Genomic DNA, 21,839 nt, shown 5'->3' with positions numbered 1-21,839 from the left:
TTCAACTTCGGCTCACTTTGCGTACAATATGTTAAAAGCGTGTTTTTGCACGCTTTGCAGGTTTTTTAGGACGCTCTCTGGGGGCCGCCATTGTTTTTTGACAGATAGACTGTACACGCCGCTTGTATTGGAAAAAAATGTGCTTTGTTAAACAAACCCGATAACCGTTCTATATAAGCACCGAAAAGATCTTTAATACGCGAAAAGAACTCAATAAAAATCGATACAAACCGATGTAAATAAAATATTCGTAACCTGATTTTGTAATTCTTAATGGTACGACAACATTTTAAAATAAATACGTAACGGACTTGAAAATAATTTGTAATTACGAAAATATGACCCTTATCTGGAGCTCTGACACGTATATAAAAAGTAAAATTTCTTACTAGCCCGACTATACATATTTTTTAATTCCCACTAGCCCAAATAGATTTTCACTAGCCAAAACCTTTTGGGCTAGTGCGAATTACGCACACTGTAACTATAAAAATAAATACAATTGTTAATTGTATAGGTGTGTGTTAAATCTCGGCTATTGTTTACGTAAATAATTGATTACTATACTTGTAACTAATTGACTTTGACACAGCCAGCATATTAAGCAAACATTCACTGCCTGTAACTCAAATGGCATGCATTTAAATATTCCCTTTTTCGTCTGCAAAAATTTTAAAACAAGTTGACCTACAAGCATTCTTTCACACGAGTTCAAAGATGCAGAATCAGCAAATTGTACAGGTTTTTTTTAGCACTGTCTGCGCCTCCAGAAAATGGAGGCATTCCCAAAGCAAACCTGATCCCAAACGGAAATTATAAAAAAATCCCAATTTCCCAAAAATAAAACATTATTTATTTTTTTTTAGAAAGAAGTGTCTTATCGCTAATGATTATTAGATTATAAATGTTCCAACTCTTCCAGCTGATGTGTATCATATCAACAAGCACTGCTGTAGTTGAGCAAGGATTCAGCACAATGAACCTGCTGTACTCTGCATTACACAGCACATTCACACAAACCAAACTTATACTCATCTGATGCTTACCTGCATTGAAAGGGTAGACCTGAATGACAAAACATTGGAGGAGCTGTGTGATGCTTTCAAAAACAGAAAGCAGAGAAATATTATGCTGTAACTTGTCAGGGCCATCTTTTGGCCGTTTTTGGGGCTGAAATTCGGCCCCATTCCCCCCTTAAAATATTATACTTTTTTCCCCTATTTCAACTAAAATTTCTCCTCTCCAAAATAAAAAAAAAAATATATATATATATTTTTTTTAATTTTATACCTTTGTTGCCAGCTGGTATCGTGCTATTAACCTTTGATTAAATGTATATTTATGTATATTACATTAAGATATAGCAATTTTAAGTGTTGAATGGTTGGTGAAAAGATCTTCTAAAATTCCCCTTTTTGCCAGAAACAACGTGAAATTCCCCCCTCTAAGGGCCCCAGCCCCAATCCCCCAAAGTGTAGCAAGGTCCCTGCTTGTGTGACTAACCAGTGTTTGTTTTGGTCAAAAATAACTGCTATAAGTTTTTGACTGTACAGTTCTTATCTCATAGTGTAACTGTAACCGAAAAACAAAATTGCAGTACTTGAATAAACGTTGAACATGCCCAATATTGCATATGTTTTTGTTAAACCACTGACTTATTTAATCATGATAAATCCACAATGTATTCCCAAAATGAGTGGTTTCATCGAAGCAAAAATTCCCAAAATGGACTATTTTGTCGATAAAAAATACCCAATTTGGTCAGACTCCTTTTCCCAAAATAGGCAGAAAACCCCCTGTTGTAGCATGCTTAAACAAGAGGGCCATCAAACCTAAGGCGCTCACCTGAAAGCCAAAGGAACTAGACTATTCTGAAAAAAATGCAAGCTGATTCATGAAGATTATTTTGGACCAAAAAAAGTGACTTTTACCATGTTTTTTTATATTTGACCTTGTGACCTAGTTTTTGAGCTCATATGACCCAGCTTTTATCTCTGGCAAAATTTCATCGGGACAAATGTTCTGACCAAGTTTCATGAAGATTGGCCAATAAATGTGGCTAATATAGTGTCAACAAGTTTTCACTAAAGCCATATAAGGCCAAAAAGAAAAATAGTTGCGTTTCAGGTCACCTCCTGAAAAAAAGTAGGGTCGGTAGGTAGGAAAAACTTATTATCCCCACGCTTTTTGAAAAAAAGGTGGGGATATTGTGGTTATCTCCGCCGTCCGTCCGTCTGTCTGTCTGTCCGTCCTGGCCACTATCTCCTCCTACACTAAAAGCACTAGAACCTTGAAACTTACACACATGGTAGCTATGAGCATATGTGCGACCCTGCACTATTTGGAATTTTGATCTGACCCCTGGGTCAAAAGTTATAGCGGTTGGGGTGGGGCCGCGTCAGAAATTATCACTCATTTTTTTAGGTTATTTTACATTTACTTCTTTATTTCTACACCGATTCACTTCAAATTGATACTGGACCTCTCTTATGACAATACGGCCAATCTCAACCATGCATGGCCCCATTCCCAACCCTGGGGCGCCCCGCCCACATAGGCCACACCCACCAAAAATGTCCATTTACTATAATTTTTTCATTTCTACACGGATTCACTTCAAATTGATACTGAACTTTTGTTATGACATTAGGGTCAATCTCAACTATGCATGGCCCCAATCCCAATCCTGGGGCGCCCGCCCACATAGGCCACACCCACCAAAAAATTCCATTTACTATAATTTTTTCATTTCTACATGGATTCACTTCAAATTGATACTGAACTTCTCTTATGACATTAGGGTCAATCTCAACTATGCATGGCCCCATAACCAACCCTGGGGCCCTGCCCACATAGACCACACCCACCCAAAATTGCCTTTACTATAATTTCTTCATTTCTACACCGATTCACTTCAAATTGATATTGAACTTCTCTTATGACAATACAGTCAATCTCAACTATGCATGGCCCCATTACCAACCCTGGGGCGCCCCGCCCACATAGACCACACCCACCCAAAATTGCCTTTTACTATAATTTCTTCATTTCTACACCGATTCACTTCAAATTGATACTGAACCTCTCTTATGACAATACGGTCAATCTCAACTATGCATGGCCCCATTACCAACCCTGGGGCCCCGCCCACATAGACCACACCCGCCCAAAATTGCCTTTTACTATAATTTCTTCATTTCTACACCGATTCACTTCAAGTTGATACAGAACTTCTCTTATGACAATACGGTCAATCTCAACTATGCATGGCACAATTACCAACCCTGGAGCGCCCAGCCCACATATGTCACACCCACCCAAAATTGCCTTTTACTATAACTTCATTTCTACACCAATTCACTTCTAATTGATGATGAACTTCTCTTATGACAATACGGTCAATCTCAGCTATGCATGGCCCCATTACCAACCCTGGGGCACACCTAGGTCAAACATTCGGCGTGGGGATACGCGTCGGCCTCTGCCAGGGCTTGCACTAAGCGGCGTACGGCCATATATTACGCCCGATAATTGTTTCCATACGCCGATAACAAAACCCCATGACGTCCACTGTACTTCCTTAAAATTGGTCATACGCCGAAAATAGCAACCCGTGACGTAAGTTGTCGATTAAAATAACACTTCAATCAACACTGCTTTCTGCTGACTCAATGTGTTTTGCATACGTCTTGATCAGTCTAAACTCCGCCTCCTTATATTTGCTACCGCCCGCAGGTGATTAGCAAGTTTATTGTGTGTTGTTTATCTAACGGTTACACAATTTACCCCCCCCCCCCCCGCGCGGATCGCAAATTGACCGTTACAAAGCAGTCGCTTAATATTGGTTGCTTTAACAACACACTCGTGCTTCTTTGCGCGTGCCGTATGTTGTCTAATGATTAGGAGATAACTGCTGGTTTAGGGCAGACGGCACGGTAAAAGAAAGACGGCAAAAATAATTAAAGAAAAACAAACTGATCAAAGTTTAATTAATTACATAGATTCACTACCGTATTAGGTCTCGCGAGTTTTCTCAGTTTGTTAATCCACCGATAATTACAAGTCATAACCATCTTATATAAACTGGAATCACAGTTCATTTTCTATACTAACAAGTCATTTAACTAGTCAGAAACATTCAGAAAACACATTTCCTGGATAAGATATAAATTATCCGAGTAAAATTAAATTGCTACGTCATGACCTTCGACGTTGCAAATGGCTGACCTATTGTAACATTCAACCCGCATTCAGTTCAAAGCTGGCGATTCAAATTACAAGTTATGTTGGTTCAATAATGGAGAAAACATTAAATGGATTTAACAAACATTTGATAAGGTTTGTTAAAATAGATAACAACATGGAAAGTTTGGATTATTTAAGTTAAACTGGTGAGGCATTTATTAAGTGTACATATTTCGGACATGTATAGTATTCGGATAAACAGTAATTGATATACTACATGTAGATGCTCCATCATGACCATTCATTAAGATTGTGTTTTGCTGCAAATGCAGTCATAGGGATGAGGATAATAAAATGACAATAAATATGTGATGAAAAGGTGCAACTGCACATATCTCAAATTACTTAAATGTGTTGAATGACTTAAATGTGTTATGATTAAGTAGATTTTAATGAGAATTTATTGTTTTTAGAATGAACATAGTAAAATGATAGAAATAATAAAAGTTTTGAAATTAACATGTTTTGTCTTTTAAGTCGATATTGTTTGCACAAACTTATACCCTGATTTTCCAAACATCTCCCTATTTTTAAAGCCTAGGGTTGTCTCCGCCTTATTGTATGATATATCTAGTTACTTTCACAGAATTAAAGTGACCCAAAATGGATGGGAAGAGTTTGTGATCATTTACGCAGTTGACATTCCATTAACATCAACATTAAAGTTGTTTGGACTTCCAACATTTTTGAGTGGGACTTCCATAAGTAAAGGGCAGGAAGTCAGGACTTCCAAAATTTATTTCTTAGTGCAAGCCCTGCCTCTGCCGCGCCATTTCTAGTTATTATTTAAAATTCTTTTTATTTTTCATGAAGGTCATTGACTACATTTAAATTGATCCTCGCTGTTCGTCAGAAATAAAATGATTGTTTTTGTTTATCTCTAAATTACGTGTTGCTACAAATTAGTTGACAGGAGCAGGCCAATCCCGAAGGAAGGCTCATTGTAAGCTCGACTGTTCAACAGACAAAAAAATCACCTTTTCTTCAGCAGCAAACCCACGAACTTCCAGTTTCGATCGCTTCGACTGTGCTGGGTGGTATCTGTGCTGTAACGTAATGTACATATAATATATATAATAATAGAATTTATCTCATAGAACCTTCGGGTAGGGTATACATATAATATATATAATAATAGAAAAAAATCATTTGAAAGAGCGAGTTGTGTAACGTCATAGAACTTTCGGGTAGGGTATACATATAATATATATAATCATAGAATTTATCTCATTGTACATTATTGTGTTGTTATTGTCGTGTTATTGTTGTATAAACAAACTAATTTAGGAAATAGAACCTTCGGGTAGGGTGTAATGAAATTTGAAATTGATTATGTAGATGTGTAATGTAATGGGTTATAATGAATATGTTACTTTATGAAAAGTCAATAGAAATATTTCAGCGACTTTTCATAAAGTAACATATTCATTATAACCCATTACATTACACATCTACATAATCAATTTCAAATTTCATTACACCCTACCCGAAGGTTCTATTTCCTAAATTAGTTTGTTTATACAACAATAACACGACAATAACAACACAATAATGTACAATGAGATAAATTCTATGATTATATATATTATATGTATACCCTACCCGAAAGTTCTATGACGTTACACAACTCGCTCTTTCAAATGATTTTTTTCTATTATTATATATATTATATGTATACCCTACCCGAAGGTTCTATGAGATAAATTCTATTATTATATATATTATATGTACATTACGTTACAGTGCCATACATTCTTTAAAGTCATGGAGTTTGAATAAGAATTCAAAGACTTTGTTCCGGCATGATGAAAACATTTGTTCAAATTGACGGACAAAATGGACGACGCCATGTTTACAATCAAACGGAACGCCGGATATCTATTTTGCGGGAAAAACAGGCTGGTCCCCCGATTGCACAATGTGTATAATATAAAGCGTTCGCGGCGACGGGATGTTATTTTGCAGGTCACAATACAATAATTCTGGTAATCGCCGAATTCGACCGGACGGAGATGGAAAAAAATCGCCGAACTCGGAACTCGACGGGGAAAAATTAACAAAAAAGGCAAATATTGGATAATAAGTTTTTGGGTCGGCCCCAAAAAAAAAGGGTCGGTCGGGTGACCGGAAACACAACTATTTTTCTTTTTGGCCTAAGGACAACTGCCCCCCCCCCCCCCCCCGACGGCCATGTTTTTCAACAAACCATAACCATTTTCAAACTCGCTCCAGCTATTGTTAGAACAAATGTTCTGATCAAGTTTCATAAAGATAGGATAATAAATGTGACTTCTAGAGTGTTACCAAGGCCATTTAAGGAAAAATGCCACGCCCCCTTGCGGCCATGTTTTTTAACGGATCTCAACCATTTTTCAACTTAGCCCAGATATTATTAGTTCAAATATTCTTACCAAGTTTCATGAGCATTGGACCACAAATGTGACTTCTAGAGTGTTAACAAGGTTTTACCGTACCATACAGTAAAGCCATATAAGGAAAACTGCCGCGCCCCATGGCGGCCATGTTTTTCATTCAACTGGAACCATTTTCGAACTCGTCCAAGATATTATTGGGACACATGTTTTGACCAAGTTTCATGAAGATTGGACTAAAAATGTGACTTCTAGAGTGTTAACAAGGTTTTACTATAGCCATATAAGGAAAACTGCCATGCCCCCTGGCGGCCATGTTTTTCAACCAACCGGAACCATTTTCGAACTTGTCTAACATATTATTGGGACACATGTTCTGACAAAGTTTCATGAAGATTGGACTTAAAATGTGACTTCTAGAGTGTTAACAAGGTGTTACTATAGCCATATAAGGAAAACTGCCACGTCCTCTGGCGGCCATGTTTTTCAACCAACCGGAACCATTTTCGAACTCGTCCAAGATATTATTGGGACACATGTTCTGACAAAGTTTCATGAAGATTGGACAATAAATGTGACTTCTAGAGTGTTAACAAGGTTTTACTATAGCCATATAAGGAAAACTGCCACGCCCCCTGGCAGCCATGTTTTTCAACCAACCGGAACCATTTTCGAACTCGTCCAAGATATTATTGAGATATATGTTCTAACCAAGTTTCATGAAGATTGGACAATAAATGTGACCTTTAGAGTGTTAACAAGGTAAATGTTGACGACGCATGACGGACAAAAGGCGATCACAATAGCTCACCATGAGCACGTTGTGCTCAGGTGAGCTAAAAACAAATTCACAGCAAAAACAAGCAAACAATACTTGCCATGAATAAAGAACCATGCACATGTGAATGACAGGTGTGCTATACTACTAGTATATCACTAAGTTATAGTGGGACCCCCATTTTTATTGACAGGACCCCTGAAAATTATTAACAAGAGTCCTAGGGACTTTAAAATTTGACATGAATGTAAAACCCTGCTCTTACATGTATCCATATATATACTCATACAAAGTTTCAATGAAATCCGCCATAGCACTTCCAAGATATGGCTCTGGACAGACGGACGGAAAGATGGACGGACAACGCCAAAACAATAATTAATTCAAATCATTTTTTTAGTTGATTTTTGGTTTTTGATACCAAGCAATTAAAAAAAATCCCAATTGGAAGATTTCATGACGTGTATTTTCCCAATTTCAGGGTTTTTTCGCGCTAATCATTCCCAATTGGTATGGTACAGGTGCTTTTCCTGATAGGGGAAGAAAAATCGCTTACATAATCAGGGCTCGAAATTAACACTCGCTAACTCGCAAAGTGTGAGTGAAAATTACTGATTGCAAGTTAAGTTTTTAGCCACTAGTATTTTTTTGCGAGTAAAGAAATAGTGGAAAAAAACTAGTTATATAAATGCACTTGACGCCATGAACGCTAAACCGTAGGTCAATTTATAAAACGTCTGAATACCTGTATGTGGAAGCGCGCAACTTGTATGTAGACTGGTATACTTATAGTACAGATACGGGGATAGTATTGGTACAAAGAACGTGAAACAGTTGACTATTCACATTTGTTCATTGAACTTGAACAGACATGGCGTCGAAGCCAAACATAATTAGTTTCTTTTTGCCTACAGACGGAAATAAAAATATTTTTTTATTTTGGTGACGTCGCACTCAACACACGATATCATTGCTGATTTTTTTCAATATTTGAAAACCCATTTAAAACATCCCAAACTGACACTTAAACTTTGTTTTCTGAGTGAACACGACACACTTATATTTGAAAACAATACCCTTATGGTTCAAGGAACTGATATCTTTGTATGATTGCAGAAATAAAATGTGTATGTTAAGTACTTTTTATTTTGTTTTAATAGTACTAAATTAATGTCCAAACTTTTTTATGTTTCCTGCAAAAATTGTGAGACTTTTTTTGATTTTGCGAGTTGGTATTAAAGCTGCCCGCAATGTTTTCCAAGTAGAAACAAAAGTTTGCATATCTTGGTTGTGTATTTATGACAAGTTGGTTTGAAATCACAGTAATTTTTGCTTCTATGATGGCAATTATTGTATGAACATTCTTTATTTCATCATAGTCCATATAGTTTATCAGTGCACATTTTCCACCAGTTTGTCAATTTTACAATTTGAATATCCCAATTCAACAAGGTGCTTTTTCCTAAAATGGCCAGAACCATGCCATTTTTGATGACAAAAAATAAAAGTTGACAAGTAACCCTTCAGGGATAACAAACAACTCATTTTGAAGTATGTTGGAAGTCAATATATCAAACAAGACAGCTTAAGAAAACAAGAAACATTGTTATAACTGAACAGCAAGAGAAAAGACAAAAGAGGGTGGGGAAACCATGATGAGGGTGGGGAAACCATGATGATCAGGCAAAAATTGAAACATTTCTTCGCTAATCTAATTTTGACATCTACACAAAATATTTAATAAAACGACATATACCTGCAGATGTTATATTCATTCTTATTCAGAATAAATACTAAATATTAATCACAATTTTAAAGAAATTAAATAGTCACTCCACAAAGTTTTCATGTGCCGGCTGTTTCAGATTTTTGTGCAAGCTTGGTTCTAATTGCGCTTCCGGTTTTAGAAGTAACAATTACAAAACAGCAGATATTATATTGGCTTTTGTTTTCATTGAATAGAGACCACGAAAATGTATATATTGCCTAAACAAATATTTAAGTGTAGTAAAAGATTAGAAAATATCAAGAACACCAAAAATAATCGATTAAATCAGTTATGTTAGGGCTACAAATCACCATTACTTTCCGGTTTTACACACTCGTCGCAGCATCTCCCAGCAGAGTTGCCTTTCAATGCTCTCAAAAGTAACCGTCGAGCAAAAGGTCATAATATACTAAATAGTTTCCCTATAATATGATTATAGGTGCTACCTAATTTACGGGCAAAAGCTTTTTAAGTTTTTTTGATAACCATGTATTTTTAATAAATATATGGACATGATTGTGTTCAAAATATTACAATTGTTGCAATAATTAAGTAACAAATCAAAAAAAAAAATCAATCTTAAAACGAGTTACATGTTCTTAGCTTAAAGATCTAGCATCTTATAATATTTTGTTTTCTAGCCACAGGAATTTAAAGCTGGTTCGGTGGCTGTGGTATAGTGAATGGGGTGTCTGCTAACTGGCTTAGTCACTGGGACTTGGAGGGGTCTGTATTGATCCCTTAAGTGGGAGCATTCTTAAGATAACCCTTAAAACATACTATGACGTATCATTTAGGTTGAAAGTCAAGAAGACCCTCAAGGTAAAAAGAGAAATGTACGTCCAAGTACAATAATTGTACGTCGACATACAAATATAAAATACACTTTGAAGTATATATTTGTACGTCAAAGTACAATATGTACTTCTACATACATGTTTGTACTTCGACGTACACATTTTCTGAACAGTCAATCAAAACATTTGTCTCTTGAGACGCTTTTACTTCAGATTTCTTCATAATAAATGTTTAAAATCTCTTTTAATTGAGGACAAAATGAATACAAATATCAGAATGGCAAAAAAAAACCAAAGAAGTTTCAAGTATTCAATGCCTTGAAATAGATTATATACAGATTTTAAGAAGATTAAACTGTTACCTTTTTAAAATAAAAATTATTCAGCATGTTGTGAGTTTTTATTGATCATGCAGGGCGGAGTATCACGACTGTCCAGCGCATTACTGTGTAGGAAATTCCCAACGGTAACCAAACAGTTACCAAACATTAACGGGATAAATAATGTATAATAACCTCCCCGTTGGTCGTATTTTGTGATAACCATAACTTGCATAAGTCAGAGGTTAATTCCGCCACGCCAGGTCAATGTATACGCACAATATCTATGAGTTAGCGGTTGATAGTCGCATAATTTGGTATAAATTATAATAATAATAATGTTTAATAAATACTCACAATATGTATGAGTAAGCGATCGATAGTCGCATAATTTGGTATAAATAATAATAATGTTCAATGTCAAATACCTCTAAAAGCAACAGATGTAAGGTGTCTTCTGATTGGCTAACACTCAAGCGTCGGAGAAAATTGTACGTCGAAGTACATTTCTTGTTCTACCTAGTAGGTCTTGTAGACTTTCGACGTCATGGTACGTCGTATAGACACTAAGTACTGGTCCTACCCAGGAAACAGTTTGTTTTATCAAATGTCTCAATTCAACTTGACAGCTTGCTAAAGCAGTTGCATTTAGCATACAATTACTAATTTAACATAATCAAAATCATGTGATGAGTCAAATCAATTTTGATTGACACATTTTACAGGATTTTTTAAAAATCCAATAAGTCTTAGACTGTCAAATAACACACACTACGTATTGAAAGCCATACATGGAGCTTTCATCTGTATACCACTGACTTCATCAGAAGAATGATTTCTACTGTTGGGAAACGTTAACACCGCAAATTGTCTTCTTATTTATTATCAATGTATAATTATGTGTAACAGCATAACAACATACTTGTTTCGCAATTAAAATATTTAATTAATACAGGTATCTTGCAGGTTTCTAATTTTCTTTCGCAAACTATTGTTGAATAGTTTAAATTTTGTCGCCACTAAAAAACTAGCCATTTTTTAGCAATTCTTAAATCACAGTCTAAACTGCGTACACTTAGCTCTGTAGTTACAATTTGAATGCAAATACTAGAATGCTTCATGTTATATCATCGATATTTTTTTATTTAAACATTCAAATAACACATAACACAGTGCATATGTTAAAAGGTATGTGGTATTGTGTGGAGATACAAAACACTTCACATAATTTATTTGCACATAAAATAATAGTGACAGAATGAGTAATACTAAAACACTGTCATCAACCTACAGTACAAGAATATTTACGTATATGAAATTACAAAGTGGTGTTATTTTATTACCTTTTACAAAATTAACAATGCTGGTTTTCTACTAGCCATAAACATTTATTATGGATTAACAAGTAACAACCAAGTAACAACCAATTTATTAATTACACAATAGAAAGGAAATCATATTAATTGCATTATGCATTTACTCAACAAGTTATTTGCTACTGTTTAGAATTACACTTTCTTACTAAAAATGATCACAACAGGTACTTAGTGCTTTAACATACTTGTGGTAAGTTTTGTATTACTAGTTTGACATTTATTGGCAGACACTTGTCGATATACAGACTAAATTTGCATGGGAACTTTCATATTTTTTCATAATTCATAATTGCCTTCAAATTGTTAATTTAACAACTCTTTGACATTGTCTACACATCTGATCTTATTATACCATAGCTGAATTTTGTTTATAGATAGACAGATATAGACTTTTCAAAGTTCTATAAAAGTTCACACATGTTCCATCCAAGTAAACCAACAGAACCAATAAAGACCACCACAGATAATAAATGTGTATATAGCTTGGAAATTTTGATAGTTCAAGAATCCCTCCTTTGCTGATTTCTGTAAACCAAAACTTTCAGTTTTGCTGGATAGAATGGCCTCTTGCCTTGGCAAAAAAGCTTCTAAAAACGGAAAACCAACAAATATCTTAGAATTTGATCAATAATGCAGACAATTTATAAATGTCTTGTTTTTTGTTGATTTCGAATCTGGAAGATTTTTTACTTAAGATTGTGGTACGAAAATCCAACGGTATCGGATTTTGTGGTTTTAGGTCTAAACTTATTATAGTGATATGTAACCTTTCGGAATATCGGTAAAGTGCGAGCAGACGAGGTGTAAATACGTTAAACGTTAAAGCTAAAAGACTGAAAAGTTAGATCGGAATATCTTTAAATTTTGTGAATAAATGTGTTTCTGATGGATAACTACGACAACTTACCAGAATATTGCACATGATCACACGTAAAGCTTCTTTCTGAGAGCGAATGGAAAATGCGTTACGAATTCTTACAAATAAACAGTAGGGTGTCGTGATTGGAATACCGCGAGAATACTGGAAGAATAGAGATGCCAACTATAATGTTTAAAACAAATGATTTTTTAACAAGCGTGTGATTTGTCAGGATAATAATAACAATAACCTATCAAAAAGATCAAAGCAAATAAATTCGACAAAAATCTGAGATTCGGCAATATATTTAAGACGGGTTATGTTCACGTAAATTGTGTTTGGTAAAGACTGTCACTATATGTAGTGAACCAGTCTTCGGCTTATACCCACTGAAGAGTATTCAGGGGAGATAATTGAGTAATGATTTAATTCTGGAACGGTTGCGAATAAAAACAAAGAATGCGAGAATATTTACTGCGATTCGCTACACAATTATGATGTCATTGATATAATTTTGCCTGAGGTATGTATTTACATGTGATTAAGCATATGTCAAAGTGTTTTTGATTTGTTCAAGGTCATAAATAGCATCGCGAAAATATATGTCGCGTGGCAATTTTTTTTGAGACGCATCCCTATGTGGTATTCTTATGTAATTTTATGTCTAAATTTCCATATGTATGAACGGTCAACGCCCGCTTCGCGGGCTTTTGCCCGTATAATTAAATGTAAAAGCGACAACTTTGAGCGAAAATAAATGCAAAATTTTGCGCATAGAGACCCCCATAACCATACCTTATCTTAAGGTTACAATATACCAAAAGATTTCCTACACAAATTCAATGTAAAAGCAATAACTTCAACAAAAAATAAAGTCAAACTTTTGCGCATAGAGACCCCCATAACCATACCTTTTCTTAAAGAGCATTCCAAGTCGCAATGATTTAGACAATAAAAAAGGGGGGTCATGCGTTTTGCAAGAAAGAACTCGATGCGAATCAGCGGTCACTGTTTTACAGCCATCAATTTACCGGGTTCGTACCAGTGGATGAGGGTTTCCCGCCATCTGTCAAAGTCTCATGTAGTCTTTAACCTTCAAGCAAATGAGTGAATTTCTGTTAAACATCAATGTTTTCCCTACCACATGCACAAAGAAACATTCTAAAATAAAGTCATGGCAAGTGCCCACACAGAGAATTGTGTCTTCTTATAAATGATGTTCAGGTTTTTAAAGAGTATAGCATTGCACTCCAAAAAGATTTAGTATAGTGTAACCTAAAAGGCCATTCTAAGCAGAATCGATTTATGCAATAAAAAAGATATGTCATGTACAATGCAAGAAAGAACTTGACACAAATCAAAATCGACTGTTTTTGCAACTTTTTTTTCGACCGTTTCTTTGTGAAATGTAACCTTTTCTAGTGCAATGGTTTTCTATAGTCTTCAAGTTTATCGTATTTCAGGGATACAGTAGTGAGCACCTATTCATGCCCTACAATTATCTCTGAAAGATAAACACCCGAATAATAATAAAAAGTGTAAAACATGCCTTTCTGTCAACTATGATATTTTTTAGACAGTACAGTCCTACATTGAGCGATCATTTAGTAAATTGTAACCAAGAGATTGTCCTAGCAGAAGTAAATCGTGATGCATCGGAATCTCCGGAATCCGCATTGATCTATGCAATAAATCGTTGTCTGACACAGAGCATTCTATACATAGATGGTGACGTCACTACGTTATTGTCAGTAAGACCGGTGTGTACACAATGGACACAAGGTGCACAAAATCATGCATACACTGACGTAACAACGTGTTGTGTTTCGAAGTTGTTGAGGTCCTTTCGCGCCGGACTCACAATTGCAGAACCCGAACACTCCTACTACTAACTAGACTCATGCAAGTTGAGACAATTGCTGAGTTGTAGCTGCAATTCAATTTAATAAAAGATATCTAATCTTTTGGTGTGGTCTTGTGCTGGAGTTGGGAGCCGAAGGAGACACTACCTGTCCGGTATGGTGACCACAACAAAGCGCAATTGAGCCGGTTGCGCAAATCGAAGCCGGCTTGCTAACGGGAGAAGCGCTGATTTGACAACCTCTTAATAACGCATGTGTATTTCGAAGTTTATTATTTCCTTCTACACATGTCATCGGTAAAAGAAGTTATTGGCAGAGAGAGAGACGGAAGAACAAGCCGTGGGTGACAATTGGGTGTGGACGGAATACTATAGCGACCTCTATAACTACGCGCTTCAACCAGACCCAAGTCTCCTTCAGAACAATTTCCAGACCCGAAGCGGACAAAGAAAGTCTGTCCTTCATAAAGGCAGAGGTGGAGGAAGCAGTGCGCAGTCTGAAGGCAGGACAATCTCCGGGATGGACAACGTTTCTTCCGAGCAAATAAAGTAGGGATGAGAGGCGACGACTGCAGCAATTGCGGAACTATGCAAGAAGATTTTATATATTATATGCTCCTCGCAGCTGATTCCTTTTCTATAACTGTAATAACTGAAATCCCAAACCTTCGCGCAGAGATATGACTGGTTCCGAGCATATGTTAATGATATCTCTGCCGCCATTACTATCACATGATTATGTTTCATTTGTAGATGATCTGGCACGAGTAACAATTTTAAACCATGTTTTATTAAACAAATTGAGGAAATTTGTTCGTAAATAAGCGAGCATTTGGTCCGATCTTATCCACCATACACTTTCAAATAAGCAAAGCAAACTAAGATTTACGTAATCCTCATGATACAACCAGACAATTGATTACATTTTGGGACGTCACTTGCCGTGGGAAATGTCTTATTTGAAATGTCAGGAAAATAGGTTTAGTTACGTAACGCGATTGGTCAGTAAAACAAAACGAAGCAAATGAATACGCTCAAAAGCTATATTTTCTGCACAATAGTTGTGATTGTTATATAAGATGACATTAAAAACAATACGTAGCATCAGAAAACATATTGTTGTTTAAAATGATTGAAAGTATTAAATATTCATTTATCTTCGTATATTATTATGTGCAAAACATATTAATTAAAAAAATCAATTATGTTTTTTGTATTGTAATCCGTAGTTAAGGAAATCGGCTACTTGTATTCAATACAAGATAAACGTTTGATAGAATCTCTTCACTTATAAATTTTATAATGTTTCTGGAATCGTATTCGTACTCTTCAACGCACAAAAGATATCCCGACAGCAACACTTCTCTAAAAGCTACCCCGCCCTGAAAGCAAAGAACTTACAGTACAATATTTTTTCTTATATTCAAGTTTGGGGCGCTTGATTGATATCGGTATGGGAAGATACCACATTAAGGGGAAGTAAGTTACTGATGGAATACTCGCTGACATAATATACCTCCGCCTTCAGAACTGCATCTTCCAGTAAAGCCAATTGGAGAAGTCTCTCCCAAGGCTAAGCATTGTGTTCATTCTTGACAGAAAAAGACGATTATCTCGACCACGGGTTCTTCAAAATTAAATGTTATTTAAATTAAGTATTAAAACAAAATTGTACAGTTTCATGTCTCAAACTATTGCAGTATTTGTTATCTTAATATGCACAACAAGAAGGCCATGACGTACGACTGCTTATCGTTATTTATTGTAATAACTTCACAAGTTAGAAACATCTTGATATTTGTTCAACTTAATTGCAACGTTTAACATCTTTAAAAGAATTTCGTGTATATTATTATTAACTGAACTATTTTCACCATGTTTTACAGACGCATAGCGATATGCCTTTTAAATATAATTATGTTTACGCCGTGATTACATTTGCTTCCTCTGGAATGTTAACAGTATTGAACCGTGCAAGTAATAAACACATACATTCACAACTATGCGGATAAATAAGTCTGTTCAGAATTTATTTCCCTAAATATTTCAGTAAATAAGACGATAAATCATGCTTCCTGTGATATTTTCTTATATTGCAAACCATTAAATGTTGATTATCAATAAAGAACATCATGGTTCTTGTAAACAGCTTTAACAAAAATATAAACATATCTTAAATTCCTTTTAATTTTTCTATCAATGTTCATAATACTTTCTCAATAAACACGCGGAGAGTCTGTCAAAATGTGCAATGAATTATGGCACTGTAATCAGTATATCAGATATATCACAATTATGTTTTTACTCATAGATATGTCTCCTATGCATAAATAAGAACAGTTTACCTGCACAAAGCGTCAGAATAAGTTCTGTTTCAAGTGACAAATTGTAAAATAAAGTAATTAAATGAAGATATTCATGAAATGCGTGATTATTGTAATTTTTGGAAATGGTATCGGTAGCGCTATAGAGCCGTCATGCCCAGTGTGTTCAAAATTTGAATATGAAGAAAAGTTGTTAGAAAAAATGATCCGGAATGAGTTTAAATAGGAGCAGATGAAGAGAGAAATTGAAGAGTTGAACAAACATGCAAAGTCTTCTCTGAAATGATGTCCGCGGAAAACGCGAAGATTACACATTTAACAGCAAACTATGCGGAAGAGAAAAATGATCTCCATATTAAATTGCTGGAATTGGAAGGTATGTTTTAAATAAATTATTAGATTAATTGCTGTTTTAAATTTTTATCCAAATATGGTATCAAAACATTAAAATTGACAGTTGTATGGTTTTGAGTTTGGGAAAACATTTAAAATCGAAATCTAAACTATAACTATTTATATATCATCTATTGTTAATTTAAACCTATTTTGTTTATGTCTATATGTCTAACGGGTGAACTGTTGCTTGACAAAATCACTGTTTTCAGGAAATTGAATTTGACCCCCGTTGTTTTTCATGCACGTTACCCCAATGAAACTGATTACAGCCATGACCATGAGGTCGTAGTGAAATTTATGGAGGTCGAGTTAAACAGAGGTGGTAATGTCAAGGCGACGAGAAAAATACTGGAAAGATTACGGCACCTGGATCTGGCGTGTACATATTTTTCGTTCAGTATTGCACCCCTGGGGGGAAATGGGGATGTTTCGACGTTATTCAGAATGGCATACCTTTGCAAAGATCCGTAAATGATGGCCATGATCATTCATCATGTGATACCATGCAGGTGTTTGCTAAAGCGGTCGCATGAGATCGGGTATGGGTACAGTCCAATTGGAAATACCCTTGCTCCTAGATGACGATCACAGGCGGTCGTCGTTTTTTAGGGATGTTGCTAACGAAGAAATAGGGTCATAGTGGCATAATGAAATGGTGTCCTCGATCAAGTATCTCGAGTTCTATCAACACTCATGGAGCGTGCTCAAGATCTTCTCTACAGGCATACAGTTCTTGAAGGTATCTCTATTGCTAAAGGCTTTTGATGCAATCGAGCTGAAATAATAAGGTGAACACTAACATATTTAACCTTATGACATTGCAAAATAACAATAATGCTTGCTTTAATAAAAAAAAGTCCATTGTTCTAAGAACAAGGTTTTCCAACATACATTTTCGATAATAATTTATGTTTGAATATTTATATAAAACTATGCATGTTTTCTTAACTTACTACATAGGAAGTTTCATTAAAGACGAGTCTGGATGGAAGCTGAGCTTACTAAATGCTTAATTTTGCTGTTCTGTGAGGAATGGACACATACGCCAAGCAAAAAACATGGAACCAAGAATTAAGACTTTCATTTCAATCGATATTCTTAATGGATATTGTAAACGAGTCTCAACGTGTAACTTGTGTTAGCAGTAGACATGAACGTACGGCTGAGCCGGACCGGATGTCTATAATCAGTGACCCACTTCTGACCCAGCTGCATCATACGGACTATTTTTAGTACATGTATTCATATGTTATTCCTTCACTAACATTTCGCACCCTTGGTGCAAAAAGGTATCATGCGACATTGAAATTAAAAGGCACATGGTTCCTTTTTGCACCAAGGGGGCGATTTATTAATAAACCAATTGTTTGTACTTTAATTTTTCAATTGTACAACTTATGACGTTTCTGTTGTGACGAAACAAATAATAGATAATCAAGACTTGCATGATTTTATAGATTTCAATGCTAACGTGGATGTTTTGTTAAGCCGAAAAATATTATAGTAATAAATAGTTGACCAAACTATATTTTAGATTTTGTGTTTGTCATGCATATTGGGAACATTAATATGAACACCATCAATTTGCTCTGTTCAATAAATCGTATTTTTTGTCAGGATATTTAATATTTGATGCAAACGATTCCAAAAATATGGTGGTTTTAAATTAAATTAAGATTGATGGATGGAAGAACAGAAAATAAAAGCGCACATGACCATAGTTGTTTTGTTATTGTTATGAGCATTGGATTAATGTTCTAATAATAAGAAGCGTGCCGTTTTATTAATTTTTCTTAATGACTGATTTGAAAGCTCAAATAGTGTAATCGATCTGTTTTAGAGTTTAAGTTGTAAGCGATATTTTCATTATTGATGCCATTTTGTTCAGGTGGCGTTATGCGCTCTATTGTTTCCAGATAGCCTTAAGAAAGTCAAACCGGAGCTGCCTTTTATTATACCACCATTGCGCAACTACATGTACATTGTAGACGCTGACCGAATACTTTGTTATTATACCCTGACCGAATACACACGGAATATTACGCTAGTCATTTGTTCCAAGAGTTTGTATCAGTCGAGTGGCTTGTGTGATGACGTATCACACGAGAGGCGGAGCGTCGAGTGTGATGCGAAATAGCACAAGCAACGAGACTGATACACACTCTTTGAACAATTGACCAGCGTTATATTCCTTTAATTATCTACAACAACTAAAGAAAACAGTTAACAATTGTATCTTTTTTTGCTTTAACAAAACTGACAACACAATGACTAAAACGATACACCATAGTTTATTTAAGACGCATATGAATACAGTTTATGTAAATGAACGTGTACACATTTGAACCGGAAAAACACAGGTTTCCGACACGCTTACATTAATGACATCGTTAATCAAATGTTTATAACAATTAAGTTGACAACTTTAATCCAATATTTACAAGATAAGTATTGATGCAAAGCATCAAAGGGCGTCGGGAATTTCAGTTTAAAGGGCACTCAATGAAGTTACATGGAACGATTTTTGTCTACTGTAAATATTAATATATTGGCCGATTATTTAAAGAAAATAGAAAAAGATTCTGGTATAACCATTATCTATGATTTTGTGTTATAACCCTCAAATAACCATTATCTATGATTTTGTGTTGTAACCCCCAAATATTTCATAGTTTATTTTGTTTACATTGGTTTCCTTTTTTTACTGGCATCCGTGTGTAGTTCTCATTAATGGTACAGAACTGTGTAGGTTTTAAACACTCTGCTTCAACTTGTAAGCGTAATTTCATATTTTTTTCAACTTCAAGGGGAGATGATTTGAACTTATTCTTTCGTGGCTCATATACGATAGGGGTTGAGTACTCATTGATATGAAAACACTGTAAAAGTTGTTATGTGTTTACGAACCCCCACCCTCTAACACCTACATTGCATGGGCATAATAAAAACAAAAAATGGTAACAATAAAACAGCATATCCATTTAAACTAAAATGTCTACATCAAAACAAAAAGTTAATATAGAACACAAATAAAATAATTTGATTCTACTGGGACACGAACCTTTGACTTCTCACATGTGAAGCGAGCCTGCAACCACTACACTACGGAACCGCTTGAAAAATCACCTTCTAACTAAGATATTAATGAGTGAAATAGTGTAACGGTTATCAATAAAGCAATCATTCTACTCATAGACGGTGACGTCACTACGTTATTGTCAGTAAGACCGGTGTGTACATAATGATAAAGCAATAAACCGTGTAATCGCTGTCGTCTTGTAAAATTGAAGAAAATACGCGTTAACCAAAACTCGAACAGCAAAAGTCTGCGCTATTGTTAGAAAAACCACAAAATAAATATATTTTGATTATGTTTTGTTTTTATACAAAACCAGAAAGTTTCACCGGTTTGCGTATTTGCCAAGTCCCTGTGATCTTTTATTATTGCCCAGTCCCTGGGATCAATCATTAATTAAAAGAATTAGCTTTGCATTATTGAAATAAATGTTGTAGTAAATGTAATAGGCACAAATGCAGTACTTATTTACACTAATTTACACAAAAATCACCACTATGCAAGATATTCTGACAACAAAAATATATACATTGATCCGTAAAATAACTTCTCCTCCCATAAGCGAAAAAAAAACGTATTACATACTAGTCGCCGCACTTCAGTGCGACGCCAATAACAAAAAAGTTGAAACGATATGCACTTCCACTTCTATTTTTCCATATCTTCATCGATACTTAGTTTGAACCACACTATTTTATTGTATTCCTATCGAAATTTACATTTATGCACGGTAAACACACACTCCGAAATACGTTTTGCAATCGTTCGATGTTTTAAACAAATAGTTAACTGTTAAAAATCATCACGTCCGACATGTCCTTAAATTCCAGAGAGTTTAAATAAAGTTTAAATGTTTCGTCACAGAAATGACGTCACGCGATGTACTACGTTATATATTTCGTAATGTTAATAAGGGGTTTCCTATTTTCGTTGCGCGTTATGTGACGTCATTAAATGGGTCTAAGAAAGTAGTCCGGCTAGTATGGTAATACGGAATCGGAAAACAGCGACCAGCATAATACAGGATTTATTTCAACGATTGATACAACCTGTATTTTGTTAAAAGCATTAAACAGGTATATACTAAAAATTCAATTCCACCCATAACCATATTATCATGTCTCTGATCGATATAATTTTAGTGACGCCCACATTTGAGATGTGTATGCTCTCTGCAATTTTAACAATTTGAAGGTCATGCCCACTTGGAAGTACATGTTTTTTTTCTTGTAAGAATATTGTTACAAAAATATCAACAAACCTTGCTGAATATAGGAGGATAATAACAGTTCATACGCTAAAACTACAAACAATTACCATACGTAAAATAGTCCCTAAAATAAATAGGAAACGTATTGTTGAAACGCACGTACATATAATTTAAGCATTCGCAATCTTAACATTTAACTGACAACAATAAACGGACAGAGAACAAGAGAACGAATATTTAGGTTAGAAACTTGTGAGGTTTTTCCCCAGTGCTTTGGAAGTCATAACAACAGAACGTTAAAACACTTTTTGTTCACGCACAACACAATTTGCCAGTCTTTGTTTAGTCTGTTATTTGGTAGGATGGCTTTATGGCATGCTTTTTGACGAAGAAATTAGAAGCCATCATTTTGTTTGGGCTTATTTTTCACCAACACTGTTTATACTGATTGACGCTA

At 35.2% G+C, this 21,839-nt stretch overlaps 1 protein-coding gene and 1 long non-coding RNA gene across 2 annotated transcripts in view; both read right to left on the bottom strand.

The window, feature by feature from the left end:
- Positions 1–9,320, bottom strand: part of LOC127833381 (26S proteasome non-ATPase regulatory subunit 1-like) — a 272,314-nt gene extending 262,994 nt beyond the window's left edge. The window contains exon 1 of the mRNA XM_052358604.1: positions 9,152–9,320. Coding sequence (XP_052214564.1) covers positions 9,152–9,170 — 19 coding nt within the window. The 5' untranslated portion in view covers positions 9,171–9,320. The remainder of the gene's footprint in view (positions 1–9,151) is intronic.
- Positions 2,200–3,295, bottom strand: LOC127833386 (uncharacterized). The gene is made up of 2 exons (XR_008027394.1): positions 3,232–3,295; positions 2,200–3,082 (listed from the first exon to the last, which is right to left on the bottom strand). It is a non-coding gene; the product is annotated as an uncharacterized LOC127833386 (long non-coding RNA).
- Positions 9,321–21,839: the final 12,519 nt, after the last annotated feature.

This window comes from Dreissena polymorpha, chromosome 6 (genome assembly GCF_020536995.1).
Source record: "Dreissena polymorpha isolate Duluth1 chromosome 6, UMN_Dpol_1.0, whole genome shotgun sequence".
Classification (NCBI taxonomy): Eukaryota; Metazoa; Mollusca; class Bivalvia; order Myida; family Dreissenidae; genus Dreissena; species Dreissena polymorpha.
The sequence above is the reverse complement of the archived record's forward strand: the minus strand, read 5'-3'. Positions and strand labels throughout refer to the sequence as shown.